General features: G+C 40.8%; 2 protein-coding genes across 3 annotated transcripts in view; one reads left to right on the forward strand and one right to left on the reverse strand.

Annotated features, from left to right (window-relative positions):
* LOC310963969 (B-cell scaffold protein with ankyrin repeats-like) overlaps positions 1-16,199 on the reverse strand; it is a gene marked incomplete at both ends in the record, with an annotated part of 40,100 nt that extends 23,901 nt beyond the window's left edge. The window contains 10 exons of the mRNA XM_083936926.1: positions 1,267-1,326; positions 3,014-3,220; positions 3,474-3,537; positions 10,162-10,358; positions 11,402-11,516; positions 12,700-12,842; positions 12,949-13,087; positions 13,184-13,317; positions 15,374-15,769; positions 16,187-16,199. Coding sequence (XP_083793052.1) covers positions 1,267-1,326; positions 3,014-3,220; positions 3,474-3,537; positions 10,162-10,358; positions 11,402-11,516; positions 12,700-12,842; positions 12,949-13,087; positions 13,184-13,317; positions 15,374-15,769; positions 16,187-16,199 — 1,468 coding nt within the window. The remainder of the gene's footprint in view (positions 1-1,266; positions 1,327-3,013; positions 3,221-3,473; positions 3,538-10,161; positions 10,359-11,401; positions 11,517-12,699; positions 12,843-12,948; positions 13,088-13,183; positions 13,318-15,373; positions 15,770-16,186) is intronic.
* Positions 16,200-19,462: 3,263 nt separating this feature from the next.
* LOC310964065 (protein phosphatase 3 catalytic subunit alpha) overlaps positions 19,463-24,763 on the forward strand; it is a 72,758-nt gene continuing 67,457 nt past the window's right edge. For both annotated transcript variants that reach the window (XM_083937053.1, XM_083937054.1), the window contains exon 1: positions 19,463-19,715. In XM_083937053.1, the coding sequence (XP_083793179.1) occupies positions 19,655-19,715 (61 nt within the window). In that variant the 5' untranslated portion in view covers positions 19,463-19,654. The remainder of the gene's footprint in view (positions 19,716-24,763) is intronic.

A 24,763-nucleotide genomic window follows, 5' to 3' on the forward strand; every position in this document is an offset into this window, starting at 1 on the left:
ACATTTTGATACTTTTGCTCCAAAACCAATGGCTGCAACTGTCTTTTTGTGAGTGAACGATAAGGGGCCAGAGCCCCCGACTAGAACAGAGTGGTGATTAAAGCATCTGTGCATTAATATGCAGATGAAAACTATCAAGTCTGAGAAACAGGGGGGCTTCATGGTGGGCTATGTTTAAGATACATATCACGACACTGCAATGTCCAAAGTTGATACATGTCATACCCCAGCATTTTCTGTCTGCTTATCAACTGTACCCTGGGCGATATAGGCATTTATTGTACACTCACCAGACACTTTATAAGTTACGCCTTGCTAGTACTGGGTTGAACCCCCTTTTGCTTTCAGAACTGCCTTAATTCTTCAGATTTTGGTCCATATTGAAATGATAGCATCACGCAGTTGCTGCAGATTTAACGGCTGCACATCCATGATGCTAATCTCCCGTTCCACCATATCCCAAAAGTAGGGAGATCTGGTGACTGTGGAGGCCACTTGAGTACAATGAACTCATCATGTTCAAGAAATCAGATTGAAATTATTTGAGCTTTATGACATGCTGTGTTATCCTGCTGGAAGTAGCCATTAGGAGATGGGTGCACTGTTGTCATTAAGGGATGACATGGTCAGCAACAATACTCCGGTAGGCTGTGGAGTTGAAACAATGCGTACATAGTACAAGTAAGACTTTCTTATGTGAAAACAGGCGGGGAAAATGTGGATCCATGCATGTTCTTTACGCCAAATTCTGCCCCTACCATCTGAATGTCACAGCAGGGAATACAGATGAAATTTAGCGAGGAGCTAATTCTGGTACGGCTGAGAGCCGTGCATTGTCCCTATTAAATAAACTAAATCAAATATTTTAAAAAATCGAAACTCATCAGATCAGGCATCTGCTTCAAGGTTCCACATACGCTTTCAGAGACGCTCTTCTGCAAACCTCGGTTGTAACAAGTGGTTATTTGAGATTTTGTTGCTTTTCTGCCCTTCAAACCAGTCTGGCCATTCTCCTCTGACCTCTGCCATAAATGAGGCATTTTCGCCCAGCTCACTGGATCTTGTCCTTTTTCATTATCATGCTTAATAAGTCAGGAAATAGAGCCTAGATCTACTGCTTTAATATTAACCATTCATATTTTAATCTGTCTCTGTGAGTGCTCTAACTTCATGGAAGTGCAGTACTAAATTGTATTAATGACGTTTTAAGTGTGCCATTGATTGATCCACCTATTTCCAGCGAGTGCCATATAACATGACACTCACCTTGTTTAGTGGGAAGTGAATACAGATCATCTCCCTGTGGAGTCTTCTTCTTCTGGAACACTGAAAACACAGAGGAGTTTACAGTAAGTCAATATTGCTCTTGCATGCTAACAATTCTTCCACAAGATGGCGCCATACTCTAAACTTACAAACAACCAACAACCAATTCACTGTGAAAAGCCAGCAGAAAAAAACATCATATTAATGTTTCAGTATAATCTTTATATCATTAATACAAATATAATATTATACAGTATAATATTATATAAAATAGCAGGTACCCTGGTTTGTTATTCCACATCTTAAATCTGTATTTCTCTCAGAAAAAGACATCCACATGCAGCTCTGGATTGAATTAAATGCCATGAATGATGCTTTTGGTTTGGTTCAGAATGAAAGGCTACACTGTGTAGCTGTCAGAGGCGGTGGAGCTGCGGCTGTGTGTGACCAACACTGGATTGAAATTCAACATCCACACCCTGCAAGATAATCCCACCTCTGACCATTTCCTCCGTGACAGCGTCTCTCTTTTCCACTTCATGTTCAAACACAGCTTGCTCATAATACAGGCCTGGCTTTATGGCTTAATTCAGACTGAAACTGTGAGTGCAGATCGGCCGGGGGGCGGACTCACATGCCTTTTCTTACGTTACTCTCCATGTAGTTTACATATGTAGTAATTCCACTCTGTAGGATTCAATTTCATTCACATTTCAGTTTCATTGAGCTCGAGATGCTGACAAAAGAAAACTTCTCATTATTTCCACTTGTGCAGCGGTCTCCAATAACTGGCTCCTCGCCTAATTCTCATCCAAGCCTCATCTCGCCTCTCACATCTTTCACTGCAGTAGTGGGAGTGTGGAGCAAAATGTGATCCTTGTGTGGTTTTGAAGCTCAACTGTCTCAATAGATGGAAACCTCAAAATCCCTCTCCTTTCTCTTGCGCGCTCTGGGGACAAGGACGATGGAAAACATGTGTAATGACTTATTCTGGCTGACTTGGCCTTGGTCTGGCTAAGATTGGTTGCAGATGGCAGCCGGGGTAGTTCCCTCTCTGTTACTGAAGAGATGGCTGGGATGCAGAGAGTTCAGTGGTGCACTCAATTTCTTTTTTGTTTTGTAGGTCCCATCGGGCAGAGAGTTAGCTTACTGAATACATGCAAGCTCAATAAAAAGGGGCGCCCGTTGCACACTTATACTCATTTCTGTGTGTTTTGAATGTGCAAGGGATGGTTATTAAGGGACAAGTGCAATATCTGTCGGAATAACAATTCATTGTGAATGCATGCATGAATGTTTGCATTGGCAAGATGCAAAAGAGAAGCCATTTTTTAAGGATTTATGAGCCTTAATAATACCAGTCACTTTTATATGTTTCATCTTCATGAAATATTCACACGGCTGAAATTGAACAGTTATGGACTGTGGGCTCTCGATGCAGGCAAATCTTTCTCTTTCCTCAATTTTGTTTGTTTTGCAGTGGAGGGAGCGACCACGTCCTTGTGGTTTATGGGATCAAAACAAACTGCATTGCAAAAAAGCATCTCAGCTCTGTTCAGCAGCACTCCACTGATAATGGCAATGCACATTCCAGGCACTTCCTCCCACCCACATCATCTCCCAAACTCCCTTTCATATAATTCAGCAGGGTTTTTTATTTTGTTTGTTTTTTTACTCCAAATCAGCTCAATCCTGTCTGTGATTTGGCAGAAAAGTGGGCAAGGGATGCAACAAAAGAATAAGTTACCTTGAGTGATGTAAGGGGTTCTGCCCTCCTTCATCATGCTCTCTGGCCGAGGTGTGGGTGCTGGTGGGCGATTGGCAATAACCACTGCTTTTGTTGAGTTCAGGATGGTGTCATATTCATCATTCATCGCCAGTGGTGCATAGATATCCTCATCCTCCCCCTCTTCATCCTCTCCCCGTTGCTCTTTCTGTTTGGTGGAAGGAGTCCCTAATGCAAAAAGTGTTTACTGCACTATTGCCTGAGTGTCATGATGCTGTTCTGCATGCTGCTTTTGCTACTGTCAATTCACAGCTAATCTGAAGTAAGGCTACACGCTGTGCCGATCAGCAAGGGAAAAATATTCAGTGGTTGGAAATGAACAGCAATCCAACACGATGATGTGCTGGGAAAAAAACAAAACAATTCCATTCTCCGGTTTTCCATTTGTCCTCCTTTCACTTCCCATCTGTCCTTCACTCACCTGCAGTGCACATAATTTCGTACACACTGGCATCACCACTGTCCTCGCCCGAGTTGAACCTTTTCTGCAACAACAGAGCATGAAGAGATGCGTTTTATGCCTCAGCCAAATCACAGCAGAAGCAGCTCAATAGAGGCAATTTAGAGTTCAAGGAATGAAATGTCCACTCTGTTCAAGCCGGGCATTTTCTATGCACAGTAAGAGTGTATTTTTTTTCTCTGCGTATTCATGCATGTTTGACAATCTTGATACAATGCAGGCCGATTTTGTAAGAATGTGAATACTTTGCGGCCTCACTCGGTCCATCTCGTCTTTTTCTCACCTTTATCCTTTAAAGATGACTGTCCACTAAGCACTCTCTGCCTCCATGCCATGTTTTAATATTCAGTATTTTTGTGACAAACTTCCAGATTATTAATTGAGGTATCTCACTGCATTGCACTGTTACATGGATGTAGATCTGTTAGGAAAAGTAATTCTTGGGCTTTCACAGGATAAGAGAGGTGTGCTGTAACCCTGCCTGCTGCTGGATAACAGAAAGCAGTTTTTCCTCTGACAGCAAAGCTGCTGCAGAGTCGGCCTATTTGCTAATAGCATGCTGAGGGACAGACGGGTGTGATCAGGGTGATTATGAAATCCGACAATCTTCCCCTTTCAGTCCAAACATATCATTTAGTGAGCAATTCAAGACCCTTGGCATGATATTTAGACTGTATCCGTAATTAGATTGAGATACGGATATTGATTTACTGCCATATTTCAACTTCTGATAGAGATGTGAATAACTGAAGACATCATTACATCATTCATTTTGAAATGACTTACAGCGAGAATGTATTTATTTAGACAGAGAAAAAAAGGAAAGGGCAAAACAACAGTGTACATAAGAGTTAAACAACTTTGTATTTAAGGTCCCATATTATGCTCATTCCTAGGTTCACACTTGTTCTTTGGGTTTCTGCTAGAACATGTTCATATATACCTATAACTCCTGATGGCTTGTCTAAAGGCACACTTTCTGAATACAGGCTGTGTGCATTTCTCTGTAGATTGATATGGAAATCTCTCTTTACAATATGGGGCCTTTAAAACAGCTGCTGAGCTGTATTGTAGATTTGCCACCAAACAGATTGCGACAAAAGACTCGATGATATGATTATGAATTAGGATTACATTTGAAACTTTTAGCAATTTAAAAGGATATATTCTGAATTTAGTAAAAGTAATCCCAGTCAATAATATAAATATTTGCAGAACATGAGATACAGCTCACTTTGATCAAGATATCCTCCATATAACCGGCCACGCTCTGTGTGCAGTTTCCAGGCAACACAGCCACTCATGACTCAATTACAATATTACACTGTTCCTAGTACTGCAAATTACTTAGTGGTTGCCATGAATGCATGACATAATAGTGTAGGTTCATAACAGGCCCAACAGGTAGAAAGGATGGGATAATTACCACCACAGCTTGAACATTGAATTATCATAGTTGGATGCTGTACTTAAGCACAGTGAGGCATTTTAAGAGGTGATTTCTGAACAAGGGAGGGGAAATTTATTTACCAAACGTGAATGATAAATCATTTTACAGATGTCTGAAACCGGCAGGAGCCCCAGACATTCCAGACGAATTCAGTTTCACTGCTGCAATCCAAGCAGCAATGCTTCAGACAAAACAGCAGGCATGATTTTGTTAGAGGGAGAGCAAATCTCAAGTGAATCTAGCATAAGATAAGAAGTGCAAATCTGTTTTCAGCAGCTGAGATGGTCAATTCACAGGCCGGCTAGACTCAGCTGTCTGTGCCAGCATGCACGCTGTCTTTTGACATAGTGGTTTCAGGATAAGAGTGTTCGAGGCACGGCAGATTGTAAAGTGTAACACTCAACCCATCACTTAAGGGCTGTGCAGACAAAATCAACTTGTTTTTTGGCATAGGAAAATACAAAGACACACTTCACACTTCTGTAAAAACAGATTTACTTTGTAAAGTATTATATTTATAGTTTTCTTTAAACCCAAACGTGTATTATGGTAGGCTAATATAACAACAGCCATGCTACTTAAACATAGTGGTGATAAGCGCCAAATACTAATGTCAATATGCTCACATAGAGTGCTGCAGGAATGAGTCCTACAGCCCCTGAAAATTAGTTTGAATTGTTTTACTTTTGATTCCAAGAAGTGGCTAAATGACACTTCAGAGGGTCTCAAACGTCATCACGCATGATACTGGAAACGAGTGGTGGTGACGTAGTCATGCAACCATGGTGTAGTTCGTCTGTACCCTAATTCTGGCTTTTTACTTCTGACGATGGCATTTACCATTCAAAAATCACAGAAGTGGTGTTAATTTGTGAAGATTATCTTGCTGAACAAAATATGTAAGTATCATAAACTTGTTTTTGCCACTGAGCTTATTTTCTGCAGAATCCAATAGAGAAATCCCATTGGCTTTTGGTCAATGGACGATACTAACTTCCGCATTGGCCTAGAAAAATGTCATCTTTGCTGCAGACTTTTGTAATGCGGATGTGTAGTTATAGTTTAGCATGTTAGCATGTTAACATTTTCTAATCAGCTTTAGTCATAGGATGTCTAAACACAGTTTGATTGATCATCTAGGAACCATGCATGTGGGTGGAAGATTTTATGCCAGTCAAGTGACTATATGGGGATGTTTCACTGGATACGCAAATACATTGTCCAGCTGGTGGCACTAGATGAGAAGTCAGGGGATCAGTAAAGTCGGTAAGCCTCATCTTTTCTGGGGAACATGAATGCAAAATATCAATCTATCCAACAGCTGTTGAGATATTTCAGTCTGGACCAAAGTGGTGGGCTGACATTGCCTTCTCTAAAGCAACTCATAGCTAAAGACTGACTCAAAATGTACATAACCTGAGGGACGGAGACTGGTGGCAAACAAGTGACAGTATCATTCAAATGATAAACAAATCTCCAGAGTTCGTGCAGTGACTGAACAGACAAACAAACATAACATGCAAAATAATGTCAGTGGAATCACCAAATCCCACTGAGGATTTGGAGCGTACCTAATTTTGCGCTCCTGAATTTGGATAGGAATATACTGTACATAAACACAGCATGCAGCACATAAACAGATCCTTGTAGTCGTTGGAGGACCATACAGTTGCAAGCTAATTTGTATTTATTGAGCCCTGCTCTGCTCTGCTCTGAGAGTGCACAGTGGCATCTTGGTAAGAGCGCAGAGGCCATCTAAATGCCAAGTGACACTCAGCCAAATTCGTGACCCGGTATTCAAATATTAAATAAGGACAATGCGTATTTGTGTTAGTAATTACGATGAGCAGGCACAATATTGGAGTCTGAGGACATAAACATCCTAGATAACAGCAGAGCATTTTCTAGATTTGTATTCCAGTTATGCTCTCCCTGAATAATTTAGCTTTCCCCTCTGGAGCAGTTCACAGCTAATTAACAAAGAAGTGTGCTGCCAGGGCAGACTAGTGGATCTGACGCAGGCCCTGTGAGTGATTCAGCCTGTGTATGAAGCAGGGGACCGATCCATCTAGGATTTATTGACAATGCTGCTACACTGACGCCCAAATCACTGATGCATCATGGGTTGATTAATTGGAGGTAGGGGAAACTGCAGATGAGTTAATGAAACTGCTGTGAAATAAAACCCCACGCCACATACAGTACTTCCTCTCTTCCTCTAACGCACCACACAAGCACACATATAGTTTTATCTGTTAAGATGATTTTTAATAAGGCTATACACTCTCAAATGTCAGTTGCCTGTGCATGTCGAATCTGTCTGTTATGCTACATCTATAGGCTTGTTGAAGTCCCTGTGGGAAAACCTCTGTTTGACTCTCGCGCTCTCCTGTCAGCTCTGTCGACTCACTGCAGACTCACAGCAGACTCACAGCGAGCACTTCGACTCGCTAGAGCAATCTGATCAAACCTTGCTCCATCTGCAGTCACTCTCAATTAGCAGTGTTGCTAGGGGGATAAATACATTTGCAACAGCTGTTGGAGTGTCTAAATTTCCCTCGAGGGGGAATTCTTTATAGGTTGATCCAAGCCAGCTGAGAAAGTTAAAAGTTGTCAGTATTACAAGGGAAAAAGGGAGATAAGGGCAGAGCATTATGCTGCTGTCTGGTATATATTGATACGTAGGGGAATCATTCTGATGATACAAGCATCGAAATGTTTCCCAAAATACATGGATGGAGGTAAATGGAGGTAAATGGAATTTTGTTTGTGCCCATGACATTGAACAATTGCATTAAAAAACAAAAAACCTTTAATGACAATTACAATCAGTGTCCAGTAGTGGAAAATAAGAACTTAGAACTCAATTTTGAGGTACTTGAACATTTGAAGTGAAGTATATTTCAGAGGTACTTTTAAGTACACTGACAGGTCTAGTTACTAGATTCTTTGAATAAGATTGTCTATTTCAAAACATTACATTACATTACAAATATGACAGTGCTATAGATGATACTATTCAATAGCATATACAGTAGTTAAAAATAGCTCCACATTGATCTCCTAATACATTCAAATGTTGCTTTCATGTTAGGAAGCTTACACCTGTATCTGGCTATCTTAGCTGGAACAGCTAGCCTGATTCTGTCCAAAAAATCTGCATATCAACAGCTAATAATTAGAAAGTAATGAATACAGTATATGTTGTTTGTCAAAACTGTTTTATAGATTATTTCCTGGCTGGGACCAAGGAAACTATAAAACAAGGAAGGGTCATTACATCACTGTGTAGCGTGTGAGCAGCGCTTACGTTAGCCAACTCTCGTGATATTGTTCACAATTATTGTTAGTAGGCACTAATGGACAAATTTGATGTGCCTCTATAAATGTGGACGTTCATCACCTAAAGGTACACTACTTGTTAGTTTGTGTGTCAGTGAACTAAGTTAGCATTTGCACTTTGTTGAGCTAACGTTAGCTAGCAATATCTGTTGAGACATCCAACATTAATTCAGAGTGAATAAAACCATTAATGTTAGTGAGAAATCACTTTTTGAAGGTGTAAAATAAACAGACAAGGAGCTGGGGTGATGGTGAATGATAGCATAATAATGATGATAATGTTATCAGCTAGATGACAATCTAACTCTATGTTATTGAGTCCAACCAGTTCTAATCACAGCCATTAATACATTTATCTGGTTATAACTGCAGTCTGGTCAGCAACCTTGGACCAAACAGGGGCTTGGGTTGAGCCAAAGGCATATGCAGCTGCAGCAGCAAAGCCACGACTTGTTTGGAGACCAATACTAAGAAAATCAAATGTGCAAATTTAGAAAAAACAAACCATGATGCTTTCTTTAATTTAGTTGGAGCATTTTTCAGTCAGTCGGTATAATGGGTTATTGTACTTGCCATGCCTGCCTCATTAACTTTAATAGATGTGGCACCAATGCAAAATTTGAATGCTGCCAATGACGTATTGACCCTTTTCTAGTTTCCTAGATAGTTCGGGACCACTGGCATCCTGGCGTCTCCCCCCTGGTTGCCTGGAAACCTCACAGTTATGACGAGAGTTCAATGTATCGTTTTTACAGTACAAAAAAAAAATAGATGGAATGTTCCAATTTAAAAAGAAAAGGTTTAGAGCTTGTGTTAGCTTTATCCAAATACAGATATGATCTGAGGGAATGTAAGTATTCTCCATGCATCTGTAATGTTATTGTATTTGCAGAAAATATGATTTCAGCCTGCATTTTGGCTCACGTTATAACACTAGGCCACATCATGTCTTCCTTTTGATAATAATGTCCTCACTGCCTAATGAAATAACATCAGTAAAAAACATCATGATCCTCCAGTGTGTCCTCCAGATTAATCAGATGAAGGGATGTGCATGCATGAAAGTGATCTATTACATTTGGATTGCAGCAAATGTGCTGCTCTTGTGTTTCTCTCCACACAGTGAAATGGGAGGTTGAACAGGATAAGACTCTTCATATTAAAATGGGGAAATGGCAGCCATTAAGCAAGAAAATCTCAACATTAGTGGCTGCATTAATTGTCAGAATGTATGCAGACAACCCGCGCTCTTAGCTGTTGTGTATGCATGAACAAACACAGCTTTTCTAGTCTCTGTGGGGGTGTTCCATTAGGAACCTTGCAGGCCAAACACATTCAGGATGAGAGGAGGGGGTTATCATAAATCCACTAACTGTGCCTGGATGTAGAGACACTAGTTCATAGGAGTGAGGTTGCCACTGACATTCAGGTCACTTCCCCTGCTTTCTACCTTTCTCTCCTCTCCATTCTGTTCATTATTAATAAAGCACCACTCACTCATATTCCTAAAGCTGTATTGGTGTTAGTAAAAGCATTCTTGAGTGCTGCACTACATTGCCTGATCTTAAGAACTAAGCTGTATTGTGTTGTTTTTCTCATTTGTCAGCAGGTATCTAAAACTATATATCATGTCATTGGGTGTATTTAATTAGCTCACCAATCACGGAACATGAGAAGCTGTCATCAGATATTGACATTTTAAGAAAGGTCTTCATTGTATGGAGGGTCAATAAAACTAATACAATATAAAATGTTACAAGGGCGAATAACAACTGGAGCAAGGGGGGAATTATTGTTGGGGAAAAAGAAATAAAACTCTATTTGACAGTTGCGAATAGTTAATATGGAAGTAGTTACCAGTGTTTCCTTCAATAAGGCGTGAAGCTCTGTATGGCCGTGACTCTTGGCAATCTCAGTGGGAGTCTGTCCATGGCGATTGGCTGTACGCAGTGCTTGCTCAGCACCTGGACACTGCAGGAGCAGGCTGGAGATACTCTTGAATCCATACTGGGCAGCAAAGTGGAGGAGCGATGGGGCATCTGTTTGGTGGAGCTCTGATGGGGATAATTGACAGGTGAGTCAAAAAAGAAAACTGACAGTACTAACAAGTCCATTTAGGTCTGAAAATTAGCATGTGTACACATAATACTCCCTTACAGCATAGATTCCACCACCTACCAATTACTTCCTTGACAGGTGATAACTAACCAACGTACATACTCAGTCGGACAGTCAAAGGAAGAACGCTTGGGGGCCCTTATTGACCTGTGTGTCACAGAAACATTTCCCTGTGCCCTTTTTAGCAGAGTTAAAGATCAATCTCAGTAGCTGATGATACCATCAATCTGCCGCATAATGAGCCAAGGAATAATGGAAGCTTTCTTGTCATGGTGGATAATGTGGATCGTGCAACAGGAGTGCATTCCAACTGTGAGACTTATGTTCAATCCAAATCGTTGCATAAACACATGCTTGGAGGGAAAGGAGTGAATTAAATTGGCATGTAAGGCATTTACATAAATGATGTTAATGTATTGTTTTAAAGGTCCCATATTGTTAAAAATTAGATGTCCATGTATTTGTTTGATTACAAAGCAGGTTGTGGTGCTATACAGATGCTGTGAAAGTATCAGAACGTTCAATCTACAGAGAAATGCACACAGCCTGTATGCAGAAACTGTGCGTTTAAACGAGCCGTCAGGACTGTACAGTTGTGATGTCACAGATGTACTATACACTAGGTAGAAAGTGTCACCACAGTCATTCCACAGTTGCAAAAAGAGACAGGTGGTAAAACAGAGCGTTTCAGACAGAGAGTGAATGTAAACATGTTCTCTAAACAAAAATGAGACTATGTCATCTTTAAAACAAGCCATATTTACATAGATAGGGCCGTATAACTACTGTGTTTTGGTGCATATCTAAGCCATTCATACTGCAATTAAATATTTTACAGAAATCAAGTAATCAAGTAACAAAGAACGTGTGCAATAATGTGTGCATCGGGTTGAAGCAGGTTGAGTTCTTTCAGTGTGATTTCCCAGCAGATGTCTCCAATGTAAAGTCTTGAGTAAGTAAGCAAGATCCAGTGCTGTACCTCTTTCAGGTGTCTTGTCACACTGCAGTCCTCGAAAGCCACCTGTGGGCATTCCTTCCAACAACATGGAGGACAACTTCTGATCCAGGGTCTCCACAGAGGACTCCTGAAGAGCCTGACAATCCAGAGAGACAGACAGGTCACAAGCAGAGCACATTTCAAAGTAATTTGTTGAGGCAAGGCAAGTCTGCACAAGCAATTTTCTAACTACAAATTGAATTTGATGAGCAAACAAAAGCATCACCTAAAAACAGTGGATGTTATGGAGAAAGACAGTTTATAGAGGCTCAATAAAGATGCCTAGTTGAACATAAATCACGGGCATCTGAGTCCGCTTGTCTCAATCCAGACTTTTAGTTGGAAGTTCTCTTGGCAAATTCGTCTTTTGGCATTGCTCAAATTTGCCTCTTCAGCAAAAGAGACCTAATCCAATCAAGTGTTTTAATGGCAGAAAGAAGGCTGAAACCTGCCATCTCTTTATTTTCAGAGAGGAGACGGTAAGCTGGGTCGCCCATAAAAATCAGGAGAAATATGCATCTTTCTAATGGCTCCAAGTGGATCGATTATAAACAGTGTTTAGGGGAGCTGATTAACTATTTTCTATAACTGAGTTACATAACCATGACTCACTAACATTCAAAGTGCCCCTGTATAGTTGCTTTTATTAAGAAGGGACGGAAAAGAACAGCATTCAGACGTGTTTCTTCCATTACTAAAACAATGATTGATAGAGTTATTTGAATATATTTGCAAGGGTTAGAGGTTCAAAGTCTGAGGTATGCTCTCTATTAATGTTACGCTTACTTTGTCCTAAAGCAATGACATTTTATGTTCATCCTTGGGTTTTGGGTTTCTACTAGAACGTTTTTTAACTCTCTGTCTGAACATACCTGTATTCACTCTCTGTCTGAAACGCTCCTTTTTAGCACCTGACTCTTAATGCCCCTCTCCAGTCGGCTCTGATTGGTCAGTCTTCCGCATCTGTGTTCTCAGCGTCTCAGTGGAAATGACTATAGCAGCACTTTCTTCCTATATATATATAGTGAAGTTGTGATATCCCAACCATATGAAAGTCCTGACAGCTCATTTAAAAACACCGTTTATGAATATTGAGTGTGTTTCTCTGTGGATTAAACGTAAAGTATAGCACCTTGGCCTGCTTTATGATAAAAGAAACATTGCAATATTTTTTAACCTCTCGATCACATCACAAACACTCGATCCTACATTTCCCATAATGTACCTCCATAGAATTCATTTGTTAGACCCTCCCTGCCCACATTTAAAATAGACTTTACCTGACACATGAAATCTACAGGGTCTGCCGCCCTCGCCAACAGGCAGCTTATTTCCTCCATGTTGCTGTAGTACTGCAGCTGTGCCTTGCTCAGTGGCACCCCATTGCTGTACATGGTCACTCTTACATTTCCTGGTGGAAAATCTGCAATGTAAACCATACAGACACCGTAGACAGTCAGTGACTAAAGGTTCCCTTGTAAGTATTTGAATAATACATAGATTGATTATTTTGTTATTATGTTGTTCACCTGGTGCTTTGACACACAAGATCCGCTCATTCCAGCAGACAGGCTTCACTCTCAGTGTCTGATTCTCACTTGTGAACTCAAGCTCAGCATTGCTGTCGGTCGACTCATTTTTCAAAAGAATGAACACTTCCATAAAGCTCTGCCAAAGAGACCGAACAGTAAACCGCAGTGCAGTCAGCGTTAGGGATGCATTATGGCAAAAAAGAAAGGGCTTGCTACTGACTGAGTGTCTCACCCCGCATGGAACTCTGGAGGGAACGACCACAAGGCTGGATCTGACACTGTGGGATCCAGTTAACAGCATTTGTTCCGCCTTTTGCTCTGATCCTGATAGTTTAAGTGTCAAAGGGTTGACAGTTCCTGTTGAGGCTAACACACCTACAAAAGATGAGACATTGAACCTCATACTGAATTATGTACCAGTGATGTCGACAAAATGAGTTTCAGATACGATAAGCTTCTGGAGTCGTTCTATGTCCCAAAGGTGCTATGTTCCCCAGCTCAATATCCTTTTAATATGACACATTACGGAGACCTTTCAGAGGGTTTTATATTCTCAGCAAAGGTTTTTTCTAATTGCCTAATGTCCTGAATTTTTCCCTGGCCCAGTTATGTTGAAATAACCCAACCACAACTTATATCCTTCTGATGTTATATTCCTTGAACCTACCACCCTCAACTTTGCCAGCAAGATAGTTTTCTTGACTTTAAACATTGATATCTCCACAGTGGCTGAGGGGATTTTCACTATTTGAACCCTTAGTTCTTTTTCAATTGAACTGCAAAGATAGCTCTTATAAATCCCTTGACCACCGTGGGAACAAAGGGATAACCCCTTATTTTAAGCCATGGATCTGAGGATTGCAATGTTGGTCGGTTGGTCTGCCACTTTGGTCCAAACAAAAATATCTGGCTGATTAAAATATGCGTTGCCAAAATGTTGCCATTTATGATCCCCAGAGGAAGAATGTTGGTGATCCTCTGAATGTTCCTTTAGCACCACTATGAGGTTCTCATTTGTGGTTTTCAGTGTGTCTCAATGACTGCCAAACAATTGCTCTAAAATTTGAAGCACGCATTCAAGTCCCTCTCAGGATGAAGTGTAATCACTTAGCGATTCCTTAACTTTTACCAGGTCAAAATTATAAAGGTCAATGACTAAAAACCTGCAAAACTAACATTCCGCTCAGTCTCTGCAGTGCTTGGTGATTAGTGGGAATTAGTCAATGTAAGCATGAAACCAAATTAGGTTAAATTACATTAAATCACAAACTCTCAGGATACGTATTTGTATTAGTGAGTGATGCGAATAACAAACAGAAATATGAAAGGTCTCCTGCTTTTCTGGAAGCTATCAGACACAACAGTCACAAAGTGTACTTTCTTCGTGCACCTGTCTACACTGAAACTCATCAACTGCACTAACAAACAAACAGCAACATCCTGTATGAACAGGGGAGGTACTTCTGGGTTAAAATATAACTGTTTGTGGGATCCGGGCCTGAAGCTCTTTACTGTATCAGTGCAATGAAGTGACGCAGAGTGCACTTGAATTTGCATGGCTCACAAAGAGAGAGAGAGAGACAGAGACAGAGAGTAAGGGGTGGCTGAAGAGGAAGGACTGGCTATTTGCATCTGATGTTCCTATCCTGCACACACCTGTTCAAATACAAGCACCCCTCCTCTGCTTTATGATTTTATACAAATAGTGCAATTAGCAAAACAGGGAAGGAGGCAGAGGATAATTGGCAGGGCAGATGTGGACATGTTAGAGAAACACACGTACACACGGTTTCACTAAAGAAGTATCTGCAGCTGGTGCATAACGAATATTGGATGTCAATCCTCAGCACAAAAAAAGTCAGTAAACAGGTTTCCAAGCTGCTGCTCCAGCATTCTTCACAAATAATGAGCATTCTTTCCCTTTGCATTTAGGGGAGGAGGGTGGCGAGGCCATGGGATTGTTTTCCTGAAGGAAGGGCATGGTGAACAGGACGATTAAGTTCTGGCTTTGCACGACTACGATGCGCACTGTGAATAAATTGCAGTCTGTTTTACTGTCATGCATTAAGACTTTTCAATTTGGTGTTCATGAATTCATTTTATTAGAGTTGCAGTAGTTAAAAGAATGTTGGAAACTGCCGTGTTCAGACTGGAATAACGTTCATAATACAGATGTGAATATGTTAAATATAAGCACAAAATATCAGGTATTAGAGTTGTGGGGAAACTTCGATGGGATAACAAGAGCCTTTTTTTTTGCACTTTTACCTTCCTTTCTTTAGTACAGCCAATGCTACACCATATCTAAAGCTGAATTCTTCTCACATGGGGCTCAGGACAGTGCTATGAACAGGTGGTCAGCTGTATTTGGTGAGCCACAACAAGTGTCAAAATGAAAAGCTTTTTGGAGTCAATCCCCTACCTTTTCTCACAATATCAGTCACAGTGGACAGGTACTCCTGAGCATCTTGTTCACTGGAGACCTGCAGGCACTCGTTGCCGTTCAGGGGCACCAGCTCCAGCAGCGGGGTCAGACTCTCCACCCCACACAGCAGCACCACCACATGAGCTGCAGGAAGCAAAACACGGGACAGGAAGAAGCGCCGCTTCGGGCACAGCCCCTCCAGCATGCCCTTGGACAGGATCAGGAGCTTGCAGGTATACTCGGCTAGCCTGAGGAAGTCGTCCTGTCGGCTGGACACTGTGGCGATGTCATAGCAGCAGATCCCAGCCTCTGAGATTGGACCAGTGAAGACTGAATGCAGATAGGTGGCCCATTGCTCTGCCTCCGTCTCATAGATGATTAATAGCTCCTCAGCTACAAGAAGAAATATTCAATATTCTATAGAGAAAACATCATATTCCCCCGAAATTAACGATGCATTTAAGTTGCATAAAATGTATAGTACAATAGTCTCCAGACTTTTCTGCAACTGAACCACAGTGGAAAAATACACTTTGCTGTGGCCCTCAGTGTAGCAGATAATAAGGCTTATCTGTCATCACAAATGTTGCTGTTGATGTTGCTTCCACTTTGACAAACACAAAAGACCCAAAGCTCATTTTACTTTTCAAAATTGTCAATATTTTTCCAAGATATATTGTACCAAATGAATCAAAAATGTTTTCTCTGAGCATTGAAATTATAAATGAGCAAGACTCATATTAAAGCAATGAATCCTTTTCATTACCCCTGTAAAATGTAATGAATGAATAAATGAATAATGCAGCTTACCTGTCTGGCTCATTGCTACAGTGCTGTGCTTCTGCAGGTCTTAATTCAAAGTGACATGGGAAACAGAACTGCTATTGTCAGGAGGAGCTCAGATAAGAGGGAGTTTCCTGCTACATCGAAATGGACAGAGGAAAGAGACCATTCTTTTTAACTGAATATAAAGCCTGCTCTCTGGTCTGGTGAGAAGGAACACGTTTGAATGGAGAAAAAAAAACTTTACTACAGCACTAGTTCAATGCCAGCAATTCCAAGCAATTTAATCAGTGGAATTAAATGTACTTCATGGATTTTAATGTGATGGAAAATTCCCAAAACTGATTCTGTGGTTTGGACATCAAAGGCTTGTTGTCCAAGTTAAGTTTTGCTGCCAACATGTTTCTGGTTCTGGCGCTACCAAACCTGGTACGCAAAATGGGGAAATTACAAATGTGTATTCATAAAAAGCAAAAGTCTAGATAATGTTTGTTAACTGAAGAGGAAGGCGCAGTAAGATGAAAATGGCCACTGTTTTTCAGTTTTGAAAAATCTACTTTTGATGGAGAATTTCTCAGGTATTCTCATTATATAACTTTAGATATCTTTATGGGACATAAACAACCAAAGCTACAGTGGAAGAAGAGACTGGAAGTAAAAAAGAAACAGAAGAAACATGCAATATAACAAATAATGACACATTATCACATACTATTTTATGATATACCATTCCAACACAGTAGGTATGTCTATATGTGAGCAAAGAAAATGCAAATAAAAAATAAAAAGGTCGCAACTTGAGTCAAAGACTCGACCAGAGTTTAATTAAGTCTGTAAAGCCATGGGTGCAAAGCAGAGCACTAGAACCTGTGGCGTATCAAAGCTAATGATCTGGTGTAAATGTCTCCACTACAGGCAGAGATAAAAAGGCTGCAGGATGTTCTGACCCCTTACACACACACACACACACACACACACACACACACACACACACACACACACACACACACACACACACACGCACACACACACACACACACACACACACACACATGCGCGCGCGCACGCGCGCGCGCACGCGCGCGCGCACTCAGAGTCCCTCATTGAGAGAAATGTTAAACTCAGGGCTTCGTTAATGGCCTCTACCTGCCAAAAAACTGACTCATACCACACCAGTGTCTCGCTAATAACAGTTTGCCTCCATTTATTTCCTGTGAGCAGCAGTGGCGTAACTGACATGCACAAAAAGCTGAGGTCTCCTTCAGGCAAATCGCCGGTGTTGTGTACCTGGTGACTCACCAATGACAGATCAGTCTGTTCCCATGCATACAGATCCACACACACTTTCACTCACTCACATTACTCTGATCCAACAACACAACCAGGACGTTCTATGCTCTTGTGGATCTGCAGGGAGTTCAACTGAGCGGAATAAGCCCTCTATAGCACACAATAACTATCGAGGCGAGCTGCTTTTACATAACTCGTGACAAAGAGAGAAATAAAATGACAGGTTAACGTAACCTTAATGAGATATGTTATCACCAGTGTAAACAAACGAGGCTGGAGCTGTAGCTCTTGTCCTGAGGGGGGCACTAGAGGAAAAGTATTGAACAATCCAAAATAGAAAAATCAGCAGTTCACTAAAAAATATCAGGATTTATCCTCTGGGAACAATGAAAAATCCAGAGCACATTTCAGAGTCGAGCTATATTTCTGTGACTGTTACTGTCATTGAATAAAAAGTGGTTTAAAAAACATACTCATAACTACTATCAACATTACTATCCCATAATAGAACTTTTTTCTCAAAACTTTGACTTACTTATTCGTAATGTTTGACTTGCTGTCTTATACTTTTTAATTTAAATCTAATCATCTTTGACTTACTCTTTGAAAATATTGACTTTTCATGTAATATGTGGCTTACTATCATCATTTTGACTAATCCATATTTCAGTATGATACTTTTATTATTATTTGCACAGGACCAGTGGACCTCATCTGATATAGACAATAAGCGAGATAAGCGAGCCTGTATTTTATAAGAATGTACTAACATTATCCGCTGGATATTATGTCAAGGCTCTGCAGATTCTCACAGGGCTCATATTATCACATGACTTCTTTGTTTTGCGATAAAGTAAGGAAATTGGTGTTGGAATATTTACTTGGTAAATTATACAAACCAGACATCCATTACAAATAACAGATTTACATGGGTTGGTTTGAGAACATCTCACCAAAGAACTGCAGTTGAAAATTAGCAAGGGGGCTAGCATGAGCACATTAACACTAATGCAGATCAATTTGTGTTTATAAATATAAATATAAATATACATCTACGAAAAGAGAGCTGAGCCGGAAGGCAAAGCTCTCGATCTACCGGTCAATCTTCGTTCCTACCCTCACCTATGGTCATGAAAGCTGGGTCATGACCGAAAGAACGAGGTCGTGGGTACAAGCGGCCGAAATTTGTTTTCTCAGGAGGGTGGCTGGAGTCTCCCTTAGAGAGAGGGGGAGAAGTTCAGCCATCCGTGAGGAACTCGGAGTAGAGCCGCTGCTCCTTAGCGTTGAAAGGAGCCAGTTGAGGTGGTTCGGGCATCTAGTAAGGATGCCCCCTGGGCGCCTCCCTAGGGAGGTGTTCCAGGCACGTCCAGCTGGGAGGAGGCCTCGGGGAAGACCCAGGACTAGGTGGAGAGATTATATCTCCACACTGGCCTGGGAACGCCTCAGGATCCCCCAGTTAGAGCTGGTTAATGTGGCCCGGGAAAGGGAAGTTTGGGGTCCCCTGCTAAAGCTGCTGCCCCCGCGACCCGACCCCGGATAAGAGGCTGAAGATGAGATGAGATCTACTTACCATGAGCATGTTTATCTTCTGTTTTATCTTTTATTATTATCATTATTATTATTTTTTATCTTTCTTTCTGGTTGAAATAGGCTTCCATACTGAGAATGTAATGCCTGGGTCCAAATACATTTTTTATATATGTTTGTGCTGTTTGAGCATATGCTGAATAAAAAAACTGTACTTTTTATTTACTGTATTTGTTCATTCAAGTATTCATCGCGCATACTCTGCTACGACTGTATTATTATAACACCAGTTATTCACACCACTTATTATCCCAGATTGACACCAGAAACAGCCCTTTGATAAAAGTGAATGTACAGCCAGAGTGGCAGCCTGCAGCGCTCCACCAATAGAAAGGGTCGCTGTCAGTTGGGGGGCGGGTCCTGTGGGTTAGCAGGTTTGAGTGCACACTGCGCTCAGACAACTTGATACAGAGTAACAGTAAATCAGACAGAGCAGCTCCTCCAGCACCAGCAGTGAAATTGTAACCCTGTTGCAAGTATTTTTGGCCGCTGATAGGACCGAGTGAGATCACTGCGGTCCCTTTTCTCGGATAGACTCAAGAGTTGTTCGGCAAGAGCAACGCAGGGACCGTTTTCACTCTCATTTCTGCTATATCTCAATATTATATCACACTGGAAATGTCCGAAAACAAGCCGAATGATGAACCGAAGTTATCTACGACGGACAGGGTGGTGAAATGTAAGTGTCATTTTTCATGCCACGCCGAAAAAACGAGCTCTCCCCTCTGACCAGCAGAAGCAGACTTGGGGAAGGTCGTAGCGGCAAAATGTAGACGAAAATTGTTTGCTGGCTATGGAGGAAGAAGGGTGTTAGCCGAGCTATGACAGCAGCAGTAAACTAGGAAGTGAGAGGGTAACTCCAGTTTGGAGACCAGGGCAAAAAAAAAAAAAAGAAAATCTACAAATGTGTCACATTCTGCCTGTGAGGCGTTCTGTAGCCGCACGTCTGTGCATGCACAGTTTTCATTACCAACGGATACAGCCAGCAGTGGGATTATTTGATTCATGTGCACAGCTTTACACTATGCATGCAGATATTGCACAACCAGTGCATTTAACCCAAGGGCGATTTTCCCTCATTTTGCATGCATCACCAAGCATACTTTTACCAAGGCTCCTTTTTCTTCACCATTGCATAATACTACTTGATGTCGCCTATGTTTTGCAATCTCTCATTTGAGGGTGCTCATCGTGTGCCTTTGGTGTGCATGCCATATGGGGTGGTTCTTCCTGCCTTCTGTGTTTACAGGTCTGACATTCCACCTTTGCAGTCTACCATAAGAATGCAATAAAGATCATAATCAAGTCGACCTACCCATTGAACAAGGAATAGGAGCAATGTAGCCTGTCCAGTTCCATGTCACATCTCATGTTGACTTAAAGGCAAGCACTCCAGTTAAGTTGCAGTGAAGCCAAGTACTCTATTGGCATTCTATGTGAAAATGACAAACGGGCAGCCTTTTTCCTCAGAAGTATGACAGAATGTGTTTATTTGCGCTGGCTGGTTGTGATCCAGCACTACATGCAATCATTATTCTCTCCAGCTCCAGTACATCACAACAGGCATGTGCAGCAATCACAGTGTGCACAAGCACAGGAGGGAATCATGGAGTCATTTTTATCCAGGCTTAGATGCAAAGGTTCAACCGGTTGAAATGATTAGATCATCGGCAACCATTAAACATTAAGATTAAGAAAAAAGGACCAAGAGGCAATGCTGCACTCTTCAAAAGACCGTGACTGGATTCACTGACTATATTAAAGGCAAGCCCAAGCTGTGGCTCGCTAAGATAGTTCCACTTGATTGCTTTCAAAGGCTTAGCTCGTGCCATTTGAAACAAAGAAAGAGTTAAACAAAACGATTACTGCTGCAAAGTCTTTTCTCTAGCAAGTACAGAGCTTACCAGTTGTGTTATGGCTACATTTCAGTCAGAAAATGGGGTTCAGTGTTAAAAGAGTGTCACAGGGTGCTTTTGTGATGAATATTTCAAGGGATCATTCCCCTACAGTCTCCACTAACTTGAAGGGTAATGAAAAATAGATATGACAAGTATGGCTTTGGAAGCGATTTAACATTATCACTGGGAGACTTGGCCTGTCGTGTTATACAGATCTGAAGCTACTTTTCCCTTTGTCACGCTGTGGAGATGCCATCGCGTTGCACGTCTCAACACTGTATTTTGAGTGCTCTGCCTAGAGAAGATCTGCCGTGGGCTTAATCAGGTTAAAATGTATTGATTAGTCATTAGGGAGGCTGTCAGGGAATCTGAGAGCCCCGTTTCTAGGGCTCACTCTTGAGCCCGGGGTTGAGATCAGCAAACTAATTTAACTCATTATTCATTCCAAGTTTGGAGAAGTCAGTGTTTTGGTAATGCATCAGTGTTATGACAACACAGACGCTGGCTGTGTACAAAGCACCTCTCCAAAATAACTGCAGGCTAAAGGTGTGAAGTAATTTGTTTTCAGCTGCCTAGGTTGCCCTGTTACAAGGTGTCAGTCCAACTTATCATAAGTGCTTTGCATCCACCTGTTTTCAAAATGCATTATCATAATGCTCCTGAAAACCACTGCTGCATAGTAATTACTCATAAGAGTTTAATCAGCTGAGGCAGGAGAAGTTGCATAATTCTCATCCCAGACAGAAAGAAACTGAAATATAGGAGTCATTTCCAACATTTAACCATGACATTTAATGAGCTCCATCACTTTTTTACTGAAAATCAACGTGTATATGCAGGATTTTCTTTTCTGTTCGATGTCACAAATGAGCTGGAAAACAGTTAGTCAACAGTAGAAAACAGCAAAAGGGTTCAGTGACAAGTGGTCAGTTATTTTTCATATGTCATTTATTCAGTCTCTCTTTCAAACTCGGTGCTGCCTTATTTGGAATTATGTCCGAGCACTGCTTGAGCGGAGTCGGACAGAATTTGTGGGTACCGATGGAAGAGAGTTGCCAGAGTAATAGCATGAAGCTGGAAAAGGAGCGAAAATTGGCATGGTCACCCAGTTATCGTGTTATTACTTTTCCCACTAAATATGTTAATGGCTGTTAGTTGTTTTGTTTTTTTTATCCAGTGGGAAATGGGCTTTAGTCAGATAGTGCTAGTCCTGATTATTAAGTCAGGTAATGTCCTTATGATTTTTCAACTAATAACTATTTTCATGATTAATAAACCTATCGATTAGTCTTCGGTCCATGAAATGTTAGGAAAAAAATGCTCCACTACGGTGGCCCTGAAGTTCAAATCATAAAACACAACATCAAATAGGAAAACAAAACAGCAAATCATAAAACACAACATCAAATAGGAAAACAAAACAGCAAATCATAAAACACAACATCAAATAGGAAAACAAAACAGCAAATCATAAAACACAACATCAAATAGGAAAACAAAACAGCAAATCATAAAACACAACGACATTAACTTCTAAAGAAAAGGGTAGTCCTATCTATCAGAGAATGGACCCTCCTGATTGGACAGACGGGAGGTGAAAAACACGGAAAAGCGCCTATTTTGAAAACATGAGTACTTTGGAAGATAATTTCGCTATTGTTAAGAATTATTTTCTGCAGTGCATACATACGACGTGATAGTTGCTATGCTGTCAACCAATCACAACATCAGGATGAGTATATCGGACTATGTGGCAAGTACTTCAGCAAAAACACTAGCTATGTGTTAAATGCAACCTTTGCTGAATACCTGGCCTGGTCCATGCAGCTCTGTAAGGATGGCACGTCTCACCTCGTCCAGTTGTGAATAGTTTTTCCTTCTGTACAGCCCCGCTTCTCTCAAGCGTGACTTCAAAGTTTGATACTTATCCGGATGTTGTGACATCCTGATGTTATCATTGAACTTGTATCTTAAACCAACATCAGTATCTGTCGCTACTACAATATAATTATTGCCAATAATCTATTCCTACAGTTGAATGTGGAAATGAAATCTTGCCCTCAGCTGAATATAGAATTAAATAAACACTTGGTAATATGGTTGTCATGGTGCAATCATGGCAACCACAGCGCTCCAAAGCAAAACCTGCTGGGTAATTGTGTTTTTCCGTCACCAGCCAAGAAGCAGGGCCCTTCAAGCCCCCGATGCTGGGACCTTCTCTGTGAGTGGGGATGGATAACATCTGACATTTGACTTTTGAGGAGAGGCCCCCATGCTCAGAAATGCGTGGGTTAGAGAGATGGTGGTGGTGACAGCGGCTCAATGCCAGCCACTGATCCCAGCTGGATAGCTGAGTCATTTATAGCACAGAACATTAAGTAATGCCACATATGTGATCCTTGCCGTACATGTGATCACCTGCACAGGATTCTGCTTCATGTTGATAATCTGGCATTGGTGCCATCATATTGTGTCTTTCTTATCAGATACAAGCAGAGTGTAATACAGAGATATACAATTACTATTCCCCTCAGGGTGTCGTCATTCTCAGTAATATTTTCTCATTAGCATGCATAAACCTCCTCATTAGCTTTATTTGCATGGCAATGAGATTACAATGGGAAAGTTAAGCGATTTATAATCACTGCTGTGGCTGTTTGTGAGTTTGATCCTGTGCAGATGTACTGTGTCTTTGCAAAGTTAAAATGTCCATATAAATAGTCATAAATTGGACTTTTTTTGCTGACATCAGAAGTTTATTGATGTTACTAATCGAGGTTGGCAGTGAATACATAACTAGTGTTTTTTTACCTTCTAATTTATTCCTCAGCAAGGCTATCAATTTGAATAAAGAGTGAATAATCATGTACGTGTGCTGCTCTGTGGGACAGAGACAAAGCACATAGAAGATAGGTAACTGTGTTTATGCATTTGGCTGTCCAATATTCTTCTCAGCATTTATTGTAAAGATACTGATCATTGAAACCCAATTTAACCACTCTATTATGATGCCTTTCTTCTAATGGACTGAATTGATCTCCTACTTAAATGTGAGAGTTGCCTCAGCATTTGATTCATTCATAATAGAGGCTCAGCCTTTCTTGACTTACTTTCTAGAAAGTGTGAAGAGGCACAGTCAGCCTGTTTTCTTTTGTGCGGTTATGGAAATTATTTAGATCAATATTAATATTCCAATTATGAATCCGTCCTTGGCAACGCAATACTAGAGCTGTAATCAACAGAAAATGTATCCACAACAATTTCGATAAGCGGTACTGTCGTTACCATCATTTTTCAAGCAGAAATGGCAAAAACAGGACATGATGAAAAAAATTGGCTTCTAAATTGTTTTTTTGTACTTTGGACTATGGGTTCAGATAAAACAAACAGTTTAAAGATGTATTTTATTTTGTGTAGAATTGTGATGGGCATATTAGGACATTTTATAGCCAGAACAACCCATTAATTAATTAGAAACAAGATCATTTATTAATTAATAATAAAAGTAATAAATGGATGGGTACTCTCAAAAGGATGGCAACCAATATACATATCTATATTTTTTGTGTAAAATATATTCCAACTCAAGGCTGACTGCGGACACCTTAGTCATACAAATCCGTCATCCCCATGTTCTGTGATTGTGCGCCAGCTATTGAGCCTGTCTGCAATTTCAGATCAGGTTTTATTGTGCATGTGCTGTACCCCAATGGTATGATGCGATATGAAACCATGGCATCTCTTTTCTTTACCCTCCTTGTACCAAAGCATGCAGCTAAACGTGAAAGACTTAACCCTCAATACATACAAGTGAAAGTTAGAAAATTAT

Source organism: Echiichthys vipera (assembly GCF_963691815.1).
Source record: "Echiichthys vipera genome assembly, chromosome: 22".
NCBI classification, from domain to species: Eukaryota; Metazoa; Chordata; class Actinopteri; order Perciformes; family Trachinidae; genus Echiichthys; species Echiichthys vipera.